The sequence below is a fragment of the Enhydra lutris genome, unplaced genomic scaffold, assembly GCF_002288905.1.
Source record: "Enhydra lutris kenyoni isolate GAN:26980312 unplaced genomic scaffold, ASM228890v2 scaffoldscaffold8, whole genome shotgun sequence".
In the NCBI taxonomy this organism is placed as follows: Eukaryota; Metazoa; Chordata; class Mammalia; order Carnivora; family Mustelidae; genus Enhydra; species Enhydra lutris.
The window spans coordinates 19,233,196-19,253,015 of NW_019154092.1; the positions used below are offsets into that span (position 1 = coordinate 19,233,196).

The 19,820-nt window shown below is 40.8% G+C and overlaps 1 protein-coding gene across 3 annotated transcripts in view; it reads left to right on the plus strand.

The window, feature by feature from the left end:
• Window positions 1–19,820, plus strand: part of LOC111142476 (laminin subunit alpha 3) — a 271,036-nt gene that overhangs the window by 209,372 nt on the left and 41,844 nt on the right. For 2 of the 3 annotated variants that reach the window (XM_022495666.1, XM_022495669.1), the window contains 14 exons: window positions 418–524; window positions 3,494–3,544; window positions 4,414–4,565; window positions 8,864–8,974; window positions 9,084–9,195; window positions 9,430–9,597; window positions 10,797–10,993; window positions 12,206–12,322; window positions 12,952–13,106; window positions 13,382–13,523; window positions 14,758–14,860; window positions 16,586–16,702; window positions 16,798–16,977; window positions 17,890–18,032. In XM_022495666.1, coding sequence (XP_022351374.1) covers window positions 418–524; window positions 3,494–3,544; window positions 4,414–4,565; window positions 8,864–8,974; window positions 9,084–9,195; window positions 9,430–9,597; window positions 10,797–10,993; window positions 12,206–12,322; window positions 12,952–13,106; window positions 13,382–13,523; window positions 14,758–14,860; window positions 16,586–16,702; window positions 16,798–16,977; window positions 17,890–18,032 — 1,855 coding nt within the window. The remainder of the gene's footprint in view (window positions 1–417; window positions 525–3,493; window positions 3,545–4,413; window positions 4,566–8,863; window positions 8,975–9,083; window positions 9,196–9,429; window positions 9,598–10,796; window positions 10,994–12,205; window positions 12,323–12,951; window positions 13,107–13,381; window positions 13,524–14,757; window positions 14,861–16,585; window positions 16,703–16,797; window positions 16,978–17,889; window positions 18,033–19,820) is intronic. The other variant, XM_022495667.1, reaches the window with a different exon arrangement.

Sequence of the window (19,820 nt, forward strand, 5' to 3'; positions counted from 1 at the left end):
TATATGAATTTTACTTTAAATTTTTCTTTGAGGAAATTAGCCATAAAATAAGCAACGTTTCATTGTGTGGTATCTTCAGGAACATAACTATTGCATAAAATTCATCCACCCCTGATTTCAATATTGGTCAAACCACTGGATCCTGTATGCATTTTGTTCATCTGCCCTTGGACTGTAGGGGTGATTAAGGATCTCGTTGTCCTGGTATCAAGGAGGAGGGACCAAGTTCTGGCCATCTTCCACATCCTTTGTTCTCATTCTCTGTATTGAGACACATTTATTCCTGCAAATCAATGTCTGCCTTCCTGTTATAGGGTTATAGTGTCCCAAACAGGGAGTTATAAGGAGAAAAAAAATTGAGTGGAACAAATGATGAGTTTTTTGGGTATTTCTCCTTTTCTTCTTTATTTTGAGTAGGTGTGCACCAGGATATTTTGGGAATCCCCAGAAGCTTGGAGGTAGCTGCCAACCATGCAATTGTAACAGCAATGGCCATCCAGGCAGTTGTCATCCCCTGACTGGAGGTAAGATGGACTCACACCTTTGTTAAACTGCATTTATCAATCTGGTATAAAATAGTAGGCAAAGAACCCTGGCAAATATTTTCAGGAACCATAATACACAAGTTCAGTGAACAAATGATCTCCTTCTTTTGACAACCTTGGGAATGAATGCTTAAGCAGTATTTACAGTTTGGTAAATAATTTACTTCAAGTCAACTTTTTTAAAAAAGATGAATTGTTTTAAAACTCAACTAATTAGAGCCAAGCTAACGTCAGCTCCTACTTTGGTGATTTTGTTAAGTTCTCCCTTGGCGTTATAAGGTTATCATCACATCAGTTTTCTTCATGTGTGTAACTGAAGAAGTCAACACACTTTTTCTAGGATAGCAATAAATGTCTGGGATGTGGGTGGTATAGCTGGGATGGGTTTCACATGCCAAGGAAAAGACAATTAATTACTAGGAGTTAGTATGGGTTCATTAGGAACAACTTGGAAAAGAAGGGAAAATGGTTTTCTTCTTTCTTTGATGGAGAATATTAAGATGATTTACCAAGAAAATATCATGGATATATGTAATGCCAAACCTTAGATAAAATCTCTTATTTTATAATTATGGACAAGATGAAGAACTAAACTCAGATTGTGTGGTTTTAGATCTGGTCAAGTGACTGCTCCAAAGGAATGTAGAGTAAATGGATTATTATCGGTCTAGAGTGAGGTATCTGTTGATGTGTGCTGGGGCTTAATCCTTGGCTCCATCTTGTTCAACACTGTTGACCTGAATGGAAATATAAAAGGCATGCCCACCCAGTTATCAGATGACACAAAGTTGGGAGAAATAGAAAATGTCTCCTATGGCACATATAGAATAACTCAAGGGACTCAACAGCCTGGAACGATGGGCCAAGTCTAAAAGACAACATTATGTTAGGGATAAGCACATGGTCCTGTAGTTGAATGCATAAAAATAAGTGTGTGACAAGGGAGATGTGGGCTAGTAGCAACAGGTGAAAAAGACTGAGGTCTTAGTCAGCCCCAAGTTCAATATGGCTCAGGAAAGTAAGGTGGCCCTTAGAACGCCTCATATAATCTTCAGTGAGTTCCAGAGTCTAAAACCAGGTGGTCTGCCATTCTCTGGTATGCTGCTCATGTAAGTCCTCATGTGAGGCTTATCTCTCTAGAAGACATTAAACAAGTTACAGTGTGTTCAGAAGGAGTATAAGACTTTGAAAAAACTCAGAGCCATGTCACATGAAGGGTTGACAAACCAGGACTGTGAAAAGAAGAGTTGGGAAGGACGTATTTGAAAGGCTGATGTGTGGGAGAAGGGTTGGTTTTGTTCTATGTGGCATAAGAGGTAGAACCCAAGAAGTGGAAACTAGAGGGAGATCTACTTTAAATCATCCTAAGGAAGATGTTTTAGGGGTTTAAAGATGAAAAGGACTGTTCTGGAAAAAATGAGTTTCTACTGTGACTAGATATTCAAGGAGAAGCTTCAGCATCACACACAGCATATTCATGAGATGAATATCTTTTCAACCCTCTTTGTCTCCTACTCTAACAACAACAACCACAATAACAAAGCAACCTGATGTGAGGATGGTAATTGTGTGTTCCCCAAATGGAACAAAATGCTCACACATGAGACTTTCTGGTCCTGGGAGCTTTTTTTTTTTTTCTTGTGAGCCTTATTTCCCCCCTCTTTTTCATTCTTTCTTTTTCTTTTAAATAATAACCCGCAGATTCCTTGGTGGTCAAAATTCAAACTTGTTGAAAAAAATGCCCTGATAAATCAGTCCTCCACATGAGCCAAGTCCTCCCTAGACTATTTGAGATGCTATGGGAGATTGTAAAGAAAATAAAACCATGTTTCCTGGCCCTAAGGCATTTATAGTCTAATTGAGAAAATGAAAGTGATGTAATGATGCATACACATAAGAATGAGTTTTAAAAAAAGGATGAGTAAGAAGAACCTATGATTACATATATAATAAACTAGAATGTCTACAAATATATAGAAAGGAGACATTGTCTTTGAGTGGTGGGATCAGGGATGATGTCTTTACATTATTTTTCTGATTTTCCCAAATTTCCCATAGTGAACTTACATTATTTATTTTATAATTTAAAGTAAATGTAGTTAAAATACATGTATATACACAGAAAGTGAGGATTATTGTCTGCTGCTGAGAAGGCAAAACATGAAAGCCTCCTTGTAGCATGTCTAGGAAAATTTCGAGCTTTAAGATTTCCTGTGATGAGGTTAGATTATTTTTCTAGGGGGAAGGGAGAGGGCATTTCATTGTAACAATGCATGGTATGGGGGAAAGAGGAGAAATGGAAAGAGTAAAGAATGTCCAGGGATGACCAGTAGGCTTTCCTGACTATAGTTGAGAACCTCAAAATCTAGCTTATGTCTGTGGTAGTTAGCAGTGCGGGTCCACTAACATTATGTGCATCTCTCTCTCTCAGCATCTGTCACACTGTTGTGTCATTTATCTGCCTCTCCCATGGGACCAGGGAACTACAGAACAGCAGGGATTTTTGTCTTAGTAGTTTTGTATTTCCTGTATGTGGCGCAATGCCATGGCACACCGTGGACACCCAAAGGTGCTTAATCGATGTTTTTTGAATGTTCTTGAATGACACTGGAAGAGATATCAACAATTACATAGGAAGCTGTCAAGTGAAGAAAGCCTTAACACTAATGATTAGGGGTTTTAATTAGATAAAAATATCATGACCCTTTATAGAGAAGAAACTGAATAGATAGGGAGGTCACGAAAGTTGTTCCTACAGCAAGACTGGTGGGAGACGGGAAAGCTCCCCAAACAATGGCATGGGTAAAGAAGAGAAAAGAGAAGAGTCAGCGATGTTGGATAGTTGGGTGACTAAAATCTTCCCAAGTAGTTTTTCTGAAAGCCAAGTTAAAAAGCAGATGAAGAGAAAGTTTAACAACAGTATTTTCTTTGGTTATCCCTCTTTTCAGACTGCCTAAACCAAGAGCCCAAAGATGGTGGCCCTGGAGAAGAATGTGATGGTGAGAAAAGAAAAGTCCCCCTCCCCCTTTCTGACTTGTGGGGTTTAGTTAAGAAATGCAAGCCTCGTGCTGGGACATGCAATGGGAAAGCAATGGTGGGAGGAAGTCAGGGGAGGATTTCTTAGGGTCAAGTCCAGCCTCTGTCAACTCATAGCTGTATGACCTTGGGCAAGTGACCTGATTTCTTCAAGTCTCACTTTCATCATTTGTAAAATGGACATAATAACTATATGTACCACACAGATTCACTGGGAAAATGTTGGTAAATCTCTTATCGCAATATCTGGTAAATAGCAAGCTCTCGATAAATAAAACCTCCTTTTTATTATTTTTCCACATACAAAATAATGAACATGTTGCATAGAATCACCATGTTTCCCAGTTTTATTGAGATACAATTGACATGCAACATTGGGTTAAAGTGTGCCACATAATAATTTGATATCTGTATATGTTATAAAATGTTATTCACAGGAAGTTTCATTAATAACCTCACAAAGTTACAAACTTTTTTTCTGGTGAAGAGGACTTTTAAGACAAACAGTCTTGGCAACTTCCAAATATATAATACACTGTTGTTGATGATAGTCTCCGTGTTGTACATTATTACATCCCCAGAACTTACTTATCTTATAACTGGAAGTTTGTACCTTTTGACTCCTTTCCCCTGTTTCCCCCACTCTACCACTTCTTTTTAAGATGCTCCCTGTCTAGAGATCTCTCTTTTGCAGAATCTGCATCCCTCCCAAGAAGTCCAGGATTGTGATTTTTGCCTGTGATGTCCTATGTGCATATTAACCGGGCTCTATGGCCCTTGTATTCTGTTTCCATTCCTGTGGCACATTTGCCTTTGATTGTGGCCCTTACAGACTGTGACAGCTGTGTGATGACACTCTTGAATGACCTGGCCGCCATGGGCAATGAGCTCCACCTGGTCAAGTCTCAGCTGAACGGCCTGAGCACCAGCACCGGGTCTCTGGAGCATATGAAGCACTTGGAGACCCAGATCAAGGACCTGAGGGTAAATACCAGCAGAATGCCTGGCCCAGAATAGCTCCTTGGTGGGTAGATGCTGCATTCAGGGCTACCCCTCAAGCAGGAGATGGGGAAATGCTCTGGTTAAGGCTCAGAGGGCTTTCCTCCCTCTGATCCAAAAGACGACTAGGTTTTTACGGCAGGAAAGTACTAGTGAACACACAAAACTGACTGCATGTTTCTGGGCTAATTTTTCTTCTAGAACCCTTAGCTAAGTATCTTACATTCAGAAGAATCAAAACAGATTTGCATTACGTTGGTATTAATTCTTTAAATGTTTGATGACATTTTCCAACGAAGCCATGTGGGCCTGAGATTTTCTTTGTTGGAAGATTTTTTTGTTTTGGGTTTTTTTTTTTTTTTTTTCAATACACCATAAGTTCAATCTTTAAAAACTAGATATGGGACTATTAGGGTTATATATTTCTTCTTGAGTGACATTTGGTAATTTGTGCTTTTCAAATAATTTTTTCATTTCATCTAAATTATCAAATGTATTGACATAAAATTGTTCATACTTTTTCTATTTTATCCTTTTAATATCTGTAAAATCTGTAGAAATACCCTCTCATAGATTCCTGATATTGATAATTTATGTCGTAGCTCTTTTTCTTAATTATTCTGGCTAGAGGTTTATTAGTTTGTTTTGTTTTTTAAAGATTTTATTTATTTATTTGACAGACAGAGATGACAAGAGAGGCAGGCAGAGAGAGAGGAGGAAGCAGGCTCCCTGCTGAGCAGAGAGCCTGATGTGGGGCTTGATCCCAGGACCCTGGGACCATGACCTGAGCCGAAGGTAGAGGCTTTAACCCACTGAGCAACCCAGGCGCCCGAGGTTTATTAGTTTTAATGATTTTCTTATTTCATTGATTTTCTCCATATATATATATTTTCCTTCTTCTTGCTTTGGGTTTAATTGGCTATTCATTTTCTAGTTTCTTAAGATGAAAGTTTATCTTACTGATTTAAACCTTTCTTGTTTCTATTATAAGCATTTAATGCTATGAATTTCCCCCAAAACACTACCTCAGCTGTATTCCACACATTTTGAAAAGCTGCGTTTTCATTTTTGTTCAATTCAAAAGATTTTCTGATTTCCTTATGACATGTCTTTGACCCCTAAATTATTTGGAAATGTGTTAATTTCCAAACTGGACATCTTCCAGGTAACTTTTTGTTATCGATTTCTGATTTAATTCTGTTGTGGTCAAAGAACATACTTTAAATATGATATCAGTTTTTAAAAAATGTGTTGAGATCTCTTTCATAGCCCAGGATTTGGTTCATCTGGGACTATATTCTATGTGCACTTGGAAAGAAGGTGGCCCAGAGGATATCCAAGAGAAGTAATAAGGGCTCAAGTGTCCCACAGAGTCAGAGTGGGGCTTCCTGGGGGAAATGAAGGGCCCTTCTGCCCATGAATGGAGGCTTAAAAAAAAAACCTTGAAACTGCTCAGTGTTCAGTGTTGAACAATGAGTACAGGAAAAACTAGAAAAGCTATAGACCTGATTCACAAACCAGGGTCCGTACTAGAATGTGACATCCTCAACATCATCATAATGTATAAGACCCAAGCTGCCAATGTAAGATCTGGTTCAGGCCTTGGGGATCTAGGGTGGGAGTAGTGATGACCATAAGGTCATTGGTCAGGACACAGAGAGCACAGAGAGAAAGGGAGACAATATTTACCTGCAGACATTGGAGTAGACAAATATCAACACAAAAGACATCCAATAGAAATAACCATTAAGAGATGAGTTCCCTTTAGAGAAAATGAAAATCCTAACACAATCAGAAAATTATTTTGAAGAATTAACAATTCAATCAAAAGAACAAGAAATTATAAAATTGTTAAAAACACTAGAAACTAAATAAGAGGGGTAGATACGAAAAGATCCAGTTGAAAATCATGGAAATGAAAAAAAAATTTACTCATTGAAGTAAAAGAATTCAGTAGAGGAGATAAACCCTAAACTAGACAGAGTAAAAAGAGATTTTGGGGAAAGTTTAATAAATACTCTTGAAACAAGGGCTGATTCTAAACCCATCAGTGCTTATAACTGAGTATACGGTTGACTCTTGAACAGTGTGGGGGTTAGGGACACCAACCCCCTGCACAGCTGAAAATCTGCATATAACTCTGATTCCTCAAAAACTTAACTACTCGTAGCCTACTGTCGACCAGAAGCCTTACCAACAGCAAAAATAGTTAACACATTTTTTTGTGTAGGTATTGTATACTGTATTCTTACAATAATACCTAACTTTTTCTAATTTTTATGTTATTTCTAGGCTACATGGTTCATCTGCAAGTTTTTTCAAGTTGTTACAAATATCCAAAAAATTTTCCAAAATACTTGTTGAAAATAAGGTCCATGTATAAGTGGACATAGGCAGTTCAAACCTATTTTGTTCAAGGGTGAACTTTGTGTAGCAAAAAATCATGCTAGAAAAATGACTCTTTTCCATCCCATGAGGGTAAATTTTAGTTCATGATTAGTTCAGACTTAATATAGAGAGGAAAAAGCTGTTATGTTTGGAGAGAAAAAGAAGCCACTGGAGTCACTTTGATGTCATCAATATAACCAACACTGCACTTCTTCAATAAAGGGCAGGGACCCAGCAATTTAGTACTGGCCTTAAGAGCCAGACTCTGTGATAAGTGCTTTATTTAATTCTCACAATGTCCTATGAGGAAAATAGTGTTATCTTCATTTACCAGGCATGTTAAAGCTAAGTAACTTGGTGGTTACTAGGTGGTTCTAGAATTCAAACCAAGATCAAATTCCAAAGACCATGCTTTAGTCCCCACTCTACTTATCTAGATATTCTACTAACATTCCGTAGGATGATATGCCTCAGCTTTCCCACAGTAGAATTAAAATAGTTCTATTTTAGATCACACATACCCTGAAAATTCACTAGGAATAAGCGTGAGAAGGGGAATGACATTTTTGAAGGTTGATGTTATGCGACACTTCAGAACATCATCTAAACACCTGGCAGTGTAATATTATACTCCCCGATTTACTGATGAAGGAGATAAAACTCAGTGAGGCTTATCTACAAAGTGGCAGACCTCGAGTTTGGACCTAAGCTGTAAAGCCTGTGTTCCCCCCAACTCTGGCTCTCTCGCATGCAAGTGGAGGTGATAATGTTGCTTTTTCCTGTACATTTCTTCAAGGGATTAATAAGTTTTTTTCCAAAAAAATGAGAATGATCACCAGTCTAGATATTATGTGCAGCAATGTCACCCTCTAAAAGTAATGAGACGGTTTAGTACTCAAAATTACTGGATTCTGGTCCTTAAGCAATCAGTGGTCAGCTCGACAGCCGTGACATGGATAAGTCACCCAACTTCTTTGAGCTTCCATTTTCTCATTTGTAATATGAGAGCGTTCATTTAAATGAGCTCTCAATTCCCTTCCTGCCATCAGATTCTTTGAATCTAGTGGGTCCTTCACGAAAGTAGCCTTAGGCACTGCTTTTAATATTATAATGTTAAATATAGGTTAAGGGGTGCCTGGGTGGCTCAGTGGGTTAAAGCCTCTGCCTTCAGGTCGGGTCATGGTCTCTGGGTCCTGGGACCAGCCCCCTTCAGCTCTCTGCTTGTCCGGGGGTCTGCCTCCCTGTCTCTCTCTGCCTGCCTTTCTGCCTACTTGTGATTTCTGTCTGTCAAATGAATAAATAAAATCTTAAATAAATAAATAAAAATAAGTTAAAAGCAACACAATGTATTACAGTCTGAAATGTAATACACCAGGTAGGTGGTACCACCCTCATTTCTTTAAGGTTAGGTCACTAACTCAAGTAAAGTATCTCTGATCTCTTCATGTTTTTAAGTTTATTTTAGAGCCTTGTCACAACTTACGTCATAAAGTAGATTCTTGGGGCACCTGGTTGGCTCAGTTGGGCATCTGACTCTTGATTTCGGCTCAGGTCATATCTCAGGGTCGTGAGATGGAGACCCCTGTGGGGCTCCACGCTTAGCACTGAGTCTGCTTAAGATTCTCTCTCTCCCTCTCCTTCTGCCCCTCCCTATACTCTCTTATCTCTAAATACATACATACATACATACATACATGCATAAAATCTTAAAAAAAAAAAAAGAGAGAGAGTAGAGTCTTCAATTAGCCGATTTCAAAGAACCCAACCTTTTCCTGTGGACCTACATTGGACTTGCTAAATGAATCTTTCTGTATCATTACCAGGATTACCAAGTTGATAGGACTTACTCCAAAATTCTGCTCTAATGTGAGATTAACTTTGCATGTTACTTTCAGAATCAGTTACTCACCTACCGGTCTGCCATTTCAAATCACGGATTAAAAATGGATGGTCTAGAAAAGGAACTGGGTAGTTTGAATCATGAATTTGAAACTTTGCAAGAAAAGGTAACATGTTACGTCAATAACGTTAACTTTTTATTGTTATTGTCCCCAAAATATTGATAGCTCTCCCTCCCAAAAATGGTTTGTTGCTAATGAATTTATTTTCATATAGGTTCAAGTAAATTCCAGAAAAGCACAAGCATTACATAACAATGTCGATCGGACCATCCAAAGTGCGAAAGAGCTGGACACAAAGATTAAAAATGTCATCCAGAATGTGCACAGTAAGGAGTTACTCAATCCAACTAAATATTTTTTTTATTACATAGCCTGTTCTGTGCCCTGAAAGAATCTCTCCTAAAGAGTTCAACATTATGGAAGGGATCCTATAGTGACACTAAAAAACTAATATGAACCCTCCATAAAAATCTCTGTGCTTTTTTTTTTGTTTGCTTGTGTTTTAGTAGTCGACCGGAGTCCGGAATTCCCAGTTTAATAAACTACTCGATGTTTTCCAGTTCTCTTGAAGCAGATCTCTGGGACCAATGGGGACGGCAACAACCTGCCTCTGGGGGATTTTTCCAGAGAGTGGGCTGAAGCAGAGCGCATGATGAGAGAGCTACGGAACCGTGACTTTGGAAAGCAACTGAAAAAAGCAGAAGCTGATAAAAGAGAGGCTCGGCTCTGTAAGGACCTTCCCAGATCCTTGCATGCTGTCCATTCTAGTGGGCTTGAAATACAGTGTGTAAAGTACAACAAAGTTGGGTCCCTGGGTACAGGTGGTGACACTTGTCATTTCACTGTACAGGATTTTTTTTTAAGGTTTATTTATTTATTTTAGAGGGGTGGGGGAAGGGCAGAGAGAGAGAGGGAGAAAATCTCCAGCAGACTCTGTGCTGAGCCAAAATCAAGAGTTGGACCTTCAGCGGACTGAGCCTCCCAGACACCCCAACATACACGACTTTTAGAGCAGCGTGTGAACCTGGGTAGCCTTTCTGAGCTACCAAGAGGTGGTAAGAACATAACAACTTACTGTCATGCAAAAAAAAAAAAGAGAGAGAGAGATTCTTCTCCTAAGTCATTAGCTACTGAGACCTCCTTTTCCTTCTTAACAACATTTTTCTTCTTCATTCAACTCCACCCAACTTTCTCATGGTATCATTTTTTAATGGTCACCTCACCACCATCAGGGTTGGGAATCACAAATTGATATTAGCACTACTATTGCGGAAACCAAAAACTGGGTGTAGATATTGAATATATCTAAAGGTTCTGGTGAGGGACAGTGCCTCATTAGTTCAAAACTGAGAAACAGAAGTCTGGTGCATAGTTTTTCAAAGAGTGATCTTTCTTCTCTAATAAAATGGTACGTCAGTGGCTAATATACAGATGGTAACAGTTTTCTTTTACCATTTGTGGTATTCAGATTTAATAGTAGTGTTTGCTTTTGACTGAGGGGACAGTGTTAGTTTGCAGTTAGTAGTCGTTCATAGTAGTAGTAGTAGTAGTAGTAGTAGTAGTAGTAGTGTTAGTTGGTAGTGTTGGTAGTACTGTTTGGAGTATGCACTTTACCCTCTGCAGGTCTTGTTCAAGTGCCAAGACTGACTGGCCATGAAATTTGGGATCAGTCCTCTAGTTTCTCAGGCTGTCCTTTTCCATATCTGAAACATGAGACTGATACTACTGTTTTCATGTGGGTTATGTATGCACACATAGCCATGCATACAGCAGGTGCTGCATAAATGTTAGTTTCCTTTCCTGTTCCCTTACAAGTTCAAGGAAAACCAGGAAATGAGTGGAAACTTGGTTCTTCTTCTGTAGTCTTTATAGTTTAGCTTCAAGGTACTCATGTCTCAAGTGAAAAACAAAATGTGATGTATTCCAGTGCTGACTCAGATTAAGAGCTGGCTGGAACAGCACCAAGGCGAGAACAGCGCCCTTGTTAAGAGTCTACGGGATTCTTTGCATGACTATGAAGCCAAACTCAGCGACCTCCGTGCCATGCTACAGAAGGCAGCTGCCCAAGCAAAGCAGGCCACTGGCCTCAACCGAGAAAACGAGAAAGCTTTGGAATCCATCAAGGTGGGTCCATGGTCAGCATCTGCACGCTTTCATTAATGATGAGGTGGAGGAAGCAGGTATCTTTAACAAAGTGGCCTGGCTGGGCACCTGTCCACACATCTAGTGTGTGTGTGTCTGTCTGTATAGCAGATGCTCATCAAACAGGAATCGGGAATTAAATGCAAAACTAAAGTCATTCCTACTCCTCAGTCACCAGAAAAGATTGTGAATCAAACCACAGAGAGAGCGGAGCAAATGGCTTTACCCCTGCCCCAGGCTGACGGAGTACTGGAGGAATAATGTTGCCAAGTAGATGAGAAATGAAACCAATATTGCTATAATTAAATCCAAGGATATAATATATGTTTTAAATAAGCGACTTTTTGTGTCAGCTGGGTAAACCTCATTATCATAATCACCGGCAAAGGCATTTTAAGCCATTATCTGCATTACAGGAAATAGATTAAAATACAGGCCTCATGCAGGAGCTGCAGAGACAGGGTTTGGAGCGCAAGATTTCATAGTACTTGTGTTTGTTCAGTGGTGCACATTGTATGCTGAGACAGCAACACGAGCTTGTGGCCTTATAAAATGACAGAAAGGTCAGAGGGAAGTAACACAGGACTGAGCCCCAGCAAGAAGAATTTGGTAAAAGAAAATAAATAATATCTTAGTAGATGGCAATACGCTTAACTCCCGAGAACTCTTTAGACAGTGACTTTGCTGTTGGAAGTCATTGATGACGCCAGTGTCACCGATGATGATGGAGCATGATCCAATTTTGTCTTGGAGCTTTGGTGGCTCCTTGCCTGGCCTCCCCAGGTCCTGTGTGCTCTCTTGTTGAGGACTTTGAAGCACCTGTGTGTCCTCATGGGGCCTGGCGCGCAGAGGATAGTGATGGTTGGTGCTGATTTGTTTAGTGAAAATCCCTGATTCTGCTTCACAAAGCAGAGCTGATTCACCTCATTGGCCCAGTCACTGCCAGGATAGGAAGCTTCTTCCCCAGCGTTAACTGTTGTTTTCCTGACATGGAGTTTGAGGAAACCATGACAACACACCCACACAGCAAAGGGAACTGATTTCCCCTCACTCTGTAGTTGCCTAGATTATCTTTAAGTTCAAGAGAAGCTCTAGGCTCTGAAATTACTTCTCCGCTGCAGTCCCAATGACTATGCCTCTGCCTTCTGATAACATAGCATGCCATTCAAGCAGATATTCTTTTTTTCTCTCCAGACACAAATCCAAGAAATGAATTCCCTGCGGAGTGATTTGTCCAAGTACCTAGCCACGGCGGACTCTTCCTTTCTGCAGACCAACGTGCTCTTGCAGCAGATGGGGGAAAGCCAGGAGGTAGAGACAAACTGCTTCTCCAGAAAACTGAAAAAACATTCAGATTGTATACGAGGAAACTAGAATATGGGCTAACCTGTGTTTTTTCTGCAATAGATGTCTTTTAGATGGAAGGAAATAAACCAAAATGTCTACTGTGCTGCCCCTTTGGGGTGCCCTGGTGCCAATGATGGGTCTTCCTTATGTCTAGTCCTATCACCTAATTAGCCCACAGCAAGCAAAGGTTGCTTTTGTGAAAACGAAACGAAATTGGAATGCTGTTTTTAAAACATCAAGCCTACTTTTATTATTAGCGGGGCCTATCTAGGACTGATCAAAGATTGACCCCATTAGCTGCCCAATGGGTATTTGGGAAATATCTTTTATAATCGCTACTTTTAAATCAGAAAAAAGAAAGGGTTTGGTTTAGTACAACTTTACACTAATGATAACAGTGTGCTTTTATAAAATTTATCAAAGTGGGTATCCACCATAAGAAAAAAGTTCCAAAGTTGGGAAAAGTTAGAGATCTGTCGGTACCACTGCCGAAGTAATGCATCCCGGGAGCCTGAAGTTTATGAGAGTTCAAGAAAATGGCATATACATTGTTTGCTTCAATTGACACTGTCTCTGTTTACCTGGACACATAGGAATACGAAAAGTTAGCTGCCACTATAAAGGAAGAAAGACACAGGCTAAGTGACAAAGTGAGAGAACTCTCCCGGTCCGCCAGCAAAGTGTCCCTGGTGGCGGAGGCAGAAGCGCATGCGCAATCTTTGCAAGAGCTGGCGAAGCAGCTGGAGGAGTGAGTGAGCCCTGAGGTCTAACTGAACGGGGAGCTGGAGCCTAGTGTGCAAGCCTGCCCGACAACTGGTTCTCCAGAACTGGGTGGAGGGTGGGACCCAGGGCCCAGGACCCAATCCCACCTGCAACAGGGGTTTGATTCTCAGCGGCGTGCACGCCACCTCTGGTCTTCATTTGCCCAATGAATCGGGGAAGCTGGGGGAAGGGGCGGATGGAGATGGCTTCCGCTGCAAGCACTGGGGACTGCTGGAGCCCTTCGCCCGCACTGTCTTCCAGGATCAAGAGGAACACCAGCGGGAATGAGCTGGTGCGCTGTGCAGTGGACGCCGCCACGGCCTATGAGAACATTCTCAACGCCATCAAAGCGGCTGAGGACGCCGCCAACAAGGCCACCAGCGCGTCGGAGTCTGCGCTCCAGGTGGGCACCTGCGCTGGGACCCTTTCTTTTTGTATGCACTGAGAAATATAAACAAGCGTTATTATAAATCAGAATTCGCTGTATGGAATAGACGTGAACTTGCTCTAGATGTGGGCCATTTCTGTATTTCACTTGACGGTCTTGATCTGTGCTGCACAGCTGAAAAAACCATTTGTAAAACCAAATGGAAATTACACTGATTGTCAGTGTTGAACCAAGATGAGTGATATATCCTGCCCCTTTCTAGGAACGATTTAGGCTGTGATTAAGTATTGACATTTCCCAAGGAAGAGAGAGATTTTATGTACAGTGTGGTGATCATTTATTTCCCGTTATTTGTCTTCACACCTAGGCATGTCTTAGCGTCCTGTGGGACCTTCTCTGCACCATATAATATTCCTATACTTAAAAATAAAGAACAGAATATTAGACATCAGAGAATTAGGAGACAGGACTCCTTAGAAGGTTAAAGACGTTTCTCTCCCAAATATTGAACACCCAAAAGCAATTCAGTCCTGTCTCAGTTATTGAAGAGGGTATTTTGCGGACAGGGAGAAAAATGAAATAGGTGTTACATAATTTGTCAGTTGGTCACCAGGGAAAGGTCTGCTTTGCTAAGCCTCGAATTCTCTATCTCCCTACAGTCCTAACTGTATCTTTTTCTTTTATTTTTTTTATTTTTTTTTAAAGATCACCCATTATTCGACAGACAGAAATCACAAGTAGGCAGAGAGGCAGACAGAGAGGAGGAAGCAGGCTCCCTGCCAAGCAGAGAGCCCGATGCAGGACTCGATCCCAGGACCCTGGGATCACGACCTGAGCCAAAGGCAGAGGCTCAACCCCCTGAGCCACCCAGGCGCCCCTTCTTTTTTTTTTAAATAAAGATTTTTATTTATTTATTTGACAGAGAGCTATCACAATTAGGCAGAGAGGCAGGCAGAGAGAGAGGAAGGGAAGCAGGCTCCCCGCTGAGCAGAGAGCCTGATGTGGGGCTCGATCCCAGGACCCCGGGATCATGACCTGAGCCGAAGGCAGAGGCTTAACCCACTGAGCTACCCCGGCGCCCCCCTAACTGTATCTTTTAAGAAAAAGTTTTTTTTTAAACATCCTTCCCACCTTTGAACCTCATCCTTTAAAGACTGAAGATAAGACTTTTCAGAGTAGGATGAAAATCTCCCTCCGCATTTCCTACCGTGTGCCACATGCTGGAGGCTGATGAATGCTGTGCTTTCAGACAGTGATAAAGGAAGATCTTCCTGGAAAAGCGAAAACCCTGAGTTCTGACAGTGATAAACTCTTGAAGCAAGCCAAGATAACAGAGAAACAGCTGCGGCAAGGTATTAGGGTTGGTGGGTAGGGGGTGGCTGGGATAGCCAAGGGCTTGAGAATGACCTATAAGACCAGGAGAAGTAGCAAATTCTAGAAGCAGATGCTCTCCTGGAATCTCAGTGTCAATGCAGATGATACCTTGTAAATCCAAGGTCTATTTTATAGATTTGATGTTTCTACCCAACATTCTCACATGTACTAAAATAACAAGAACCTCATGAGTATACATAAATCTTAAAGGTGACAGGTCTCTTTGGGCCGGGACTTGAGGGCCTATCTCATTTAATCCAGAGGTGACCATGACATTGGAGATGTACACAACGTGCAGGGCTGGTTTCTCATTGAAGGCCCAGATAATAATTCCCGGTCACTGGGGCTTCAAACTTTCTTAAGTCCTAGAGTCTTAGTAGGTAAAAGTACCCAAATTACTACCACTGTGAAGCATGAGAATTTTTGAATCATAAATTTTATCTTTGAAAAGTTCCCATTTGCTTAATTTTTTTTTACAAAACAATTAAACCATCTCAATCTCACCAAATTCCAGTGTTCTGAACATGCTGTCTCTTGATTTTTCTCTGGTCTCTCTTGTTCCTTCATGGCCAAGAAGTCATCTTAGTCCGTTTAGTGATTAGATGCCTTCTGACAGTAAATAAATGTATTTATCTTTTTTTTTTCATTTAAGAAAAACCAATACATGAAAAATTACATCCAAAAAAAAAATATGTAGTGACATAGAATGATTAGCACATTGCAAGAATTAAGATTTCCTGGTATAACATCTCTTCCCTTTACAAAATCTGAGCTAAGAGGTGAGGTTTGGTTTTAAATAGGATTAGGATACTAAGACATCGGTATTTTTTTCTTTCGTTTTCTACCAGCTTGATTGCTTCTTTTTACCTTTTGATCCCCTTCACCCATTTTTCCCAACCCCACCCCCAGGTACAGACAGCCCCTAATATGTTCCCTGTATCTGTGAGCTTGTTGTTTTTGTTTTGAGGGTGTTTCTAGAGTCCACATACAAGAGAGATTGTGCGGTTATTTGTCTACATTGTTATTTAAATCAGTCCTAGAATCACAATTTAAACCATATATCATCACTTGGTTCTTCAAGCATTCACTGGTCATTTCCCATGACCCCAAATGGCAATATTATCAGCTAGGAATGTCTGTGAACTCCTTCCCTTTCACTAAATGGCTCTAAATGTGTCAGTCTGGAAACAAACAGAAACAAACAAAGCCTACTTTGTGTGTCTGTTTGCTTGGATAAGACTCTCTCAATGGCACTTCTTTATTATATTCTGACGGAAGAGGCATTCTTTCTGCATTATTCATTCATTCATTCATTCATTCATTCATTCAATAAGTATGCCCTAATATCAAGCTCAGACTAGTGCCAGACGATGCACTGTGACATAGCAGTGAATTGGACAGTCACCTCTTTTTCTTACACTAAGCAGAGACATTTGTCCCAAGCAGAGGGGAAGTTAAACCTCCCTTAAAAGATTAAGCCTCTCCATTTCTTCTGAGGAGCCTGATACCACAGGCTTGGGAATGCTCCTGGCCTTTGTAACCAGAGTCCCATGGAGCTGTGGGTCTAGGCACCTATAGTGGGTATCTCTGAGATGCACATCTGCTCACTGCTCTGCCAATGCTGGTTACTTCAGGCGCCACCAACACCAATGGAAGATCAAAAACCATAGGTAATTGCCTCCTGATGCTTTGTTTAATTGTAGAAATCAGCCCTGCTCTCAACAACCTTCAACAGACTCTGAAAGTTATAACAGTTCAGAAAGGGTTGATTGATACCAATATCACCGCCATTCGTGATGACCTTCGTGGGATACAGAGAGGTCAGCATCTCCCTACCCCCAACCCCCACCCCTGTCCTTGGCTTCTTTTTTTCGACCATTTCAGATCCTTAAACCTCCCTCTGTGTGTGCATTAGATGACATCAGTGGTATGATCAGTAGTGCAAAGAGCATGGTCAGAAATGCCAACGACATCACAAATGCGGTGTTAGATGGGCTCGGCCCCATTCAGACAGATGTGACAAGAATTAAAGATACGTATGGGAGCACACAGCGTGAAGACTTCAACAAGGCTCTCACCGATGCGGATAACTCAGGTATCAGGTGTCCTTTGGCCAGGACATCTTATCCATTTTGTGCATTGTTATGTGCTTTGGTCGATTTATTTAAATTCTTCCCTGGTAAAGCCCAAAATTAGAAATTTAAAATATTAGAAAGTGGAGCACCTGGGTGGCTCAGTGGGTTAAAGCCTCTGCCTTCGGCTCAGGTCATGGTCCCAGGGTCCTGGGATCAAGCCCCACATCAGGCTCTCTGCTCAGCAGGGAGCCTGCTTCCTCCTCTCTCTCTGCCTGCCTCTCTGCTTGTGATCTCTGTCAAATAAATAAATAAAATCTTTTTTAAAATATTAGAAAGTAGTTTCACATAATACATTCAAAAATATGGGTATTCTATTAGACTAGGTAAGATTTTTTTAATTCATTAACATTGTTATTGATTTTCCATTTTATAGAGTGGAGATACAGATCCCTTAATCATGAGGTATTAAGTTATAATTGATACTAAGGATCAAAAAACAGAGGTTTAGGGGCGCCTGGGTGGCTCAGTGGGTTGGGCCTCTGCCTTAGGCTCAGGGCATGATCCCGGGGTCCTGGGATCGAGCCCTGCATGGGGCTCTCTGCTTGGCGGGAAGCCTGCTTCCCCCCAACCCACCTGCCTACTTGTGATCTTTGTCTGTCAAATAAATAGATACAAATCTTAAAAAAAAAAAAACAAAAAACAAAAAACAGAGGTTTATTTTCTTCTGTAGTGGTCAAGAAAGATGATTTGATAACTAGATTGTAGGTAAAAATCCATGATGTTTTTAGGGAAGGTATTACCTGACTCTGAGTCATCCTACCCAATATTTGGGGACCAAACATAACACTTGACAAATATTGTCAATGAGAAAATCTGTATTTAACCTTTTCTCAACTCACATTTATAAATTTGTTTTGTCATCTCACCAACAGTAAGGAAATTAACCAATAAACTGCCTGATCTTTTGAGCAAGATTGAAAGTATCAACCAACAGCTCTTGCCACTAGGCAACATCTCTGATAATGTGGACCGTATCCGGGAGCTAATTCAGCAGGCCAGAGATGCTGCAAATAAGGTAGGTGGGTCCCCACATCGTCAGGCACCAAGGCTCCATCTTTGAGAAGTTACCACATTCACCAAGAAAGGGAAGACATTTGTTTACACATGAACTGGTTGTCTTTCTTCTAATTCTTTGGTTGTTTGGAAAGTGAAACTTTCTTCTGTCAACCTTCAAAACCACACGTTACCTTCATGCCCTAAATGATCTGGTATGTCAGAGACCTGAAGTGGTTTCTTCCCCACTGAGTTTATGCAGGCGGGATGAAGGGTTCTCCAGACCCCATTGGTGAAGTGTTATTGCAAGTTCAAGTAAGGGTTCTATCATCAGAATGTACTGCTATGATACTGCACAGATCCTACTTTCTTATTATAACTTGGACGTTGTAGAATCCACCTTTACTGAGGACAGAGGATGATAGCAGATTTTCTTCACTGGAACACAAATTCATCAGCCTTTCTCATTTAAACCTGACAGTATTTACCTGAATTCCTGACACTTCTCTCTCAAGAATTTGTTTTGTCCTAAAACAATATTAATGAAACAGCTTGCATTTTTCATCCACCCCCTTGTGAGATATTTGGAGACAGAGGGTCAAGAAACCAAGTCATAGTATCACTGCCTAAGGATGCTGTGGTTGATTCCAAGGCTCACTATTACTTCTTTTGAGCCCTAACGTCTGGGAAAAGAGAAGAACTCCCAACATAAAACCTTTAGCAGGGGGGTTCTTGGGTGGCTCAGTAGGTTAAGTGTCTGCCTTTGGCTCAGGTCACAATCCCGGGGTCCTGGGATGGAGCCCCACATCAGGCTCTGCACTCCTCAGGCACCCTGCTTCTCCCTCTCCCTCTGCCTGCCACTCCTCCTGCTTGTGCTCTCCTTCTCTCGGTCAAATAAATGAATAAAATCTTAAAAAACAAAACAAAAACCTCTAGTAGAAAAAGAGCATAAGGCACAGTTGGAAGACACTACTTTTTCACACCCATTCATGCTTTATAAAAACCAAATGAGAAATAGTATGTTTCTAGCTTTTGCCCTTCTATGTTCATTCACTAATTTGTCCAACAAAATTTGAAACGTATAATACCGTGGTTAAGAACTTGTTAACCAAACCAGAGTGCCTTGGTTTTGATCCTAGCTCTGTCACTTATGAGCTGTAGGACCTTGGGCCAGCCACTTCACCTCTCTGTGCCTCATTTTGTTCATCTGTAGAGGAGGGTACATAATAATGGCCCCCAAGAGATTTTTTAAGATTAAACTATGTAATGTAAAATAGGTCCTGGCTAATAGTACCATGTAAGTGGAAAATAATAAAATACAACTTAAAAATAAGCCAGCACTTTTGAGCACCTGGGTTTTGTGGCACTCTCCTGGGTACCCAGGACAGAGAGATTAGGAAGCCATAGTCCTGGCCTCAGGTTACTCACCAGCTGCTAAGTGCTGCAGCTGGTAAGCAGACTAAGAAGCTGGATAAAGCTGTGTTGAGAAGGTCTTGACAACACTCATTTCTACCTGGAGAGTCTTAGAATGGTACTAAAGGACATGTAGAAGAATGTTCAGTGTGACACAGCTTGTCATCACAAAAAATAATTGGAAAAAAAAAGCCAAATGTTCATCAATAGGAGATGGCTAAAACTGATAAATGTATACAAATGTATACAATGTATACAATGTGATCAATGTATGCATGCCACAATAAATGTAAATGAGCTGGAGCCAATAGGTATGTCAACATAGATAAATCTACAAACAGAGAGAGGCCAAGAAAACAAGTTGTAGATGAGTGTGTAGAGATACCATTTATATTAA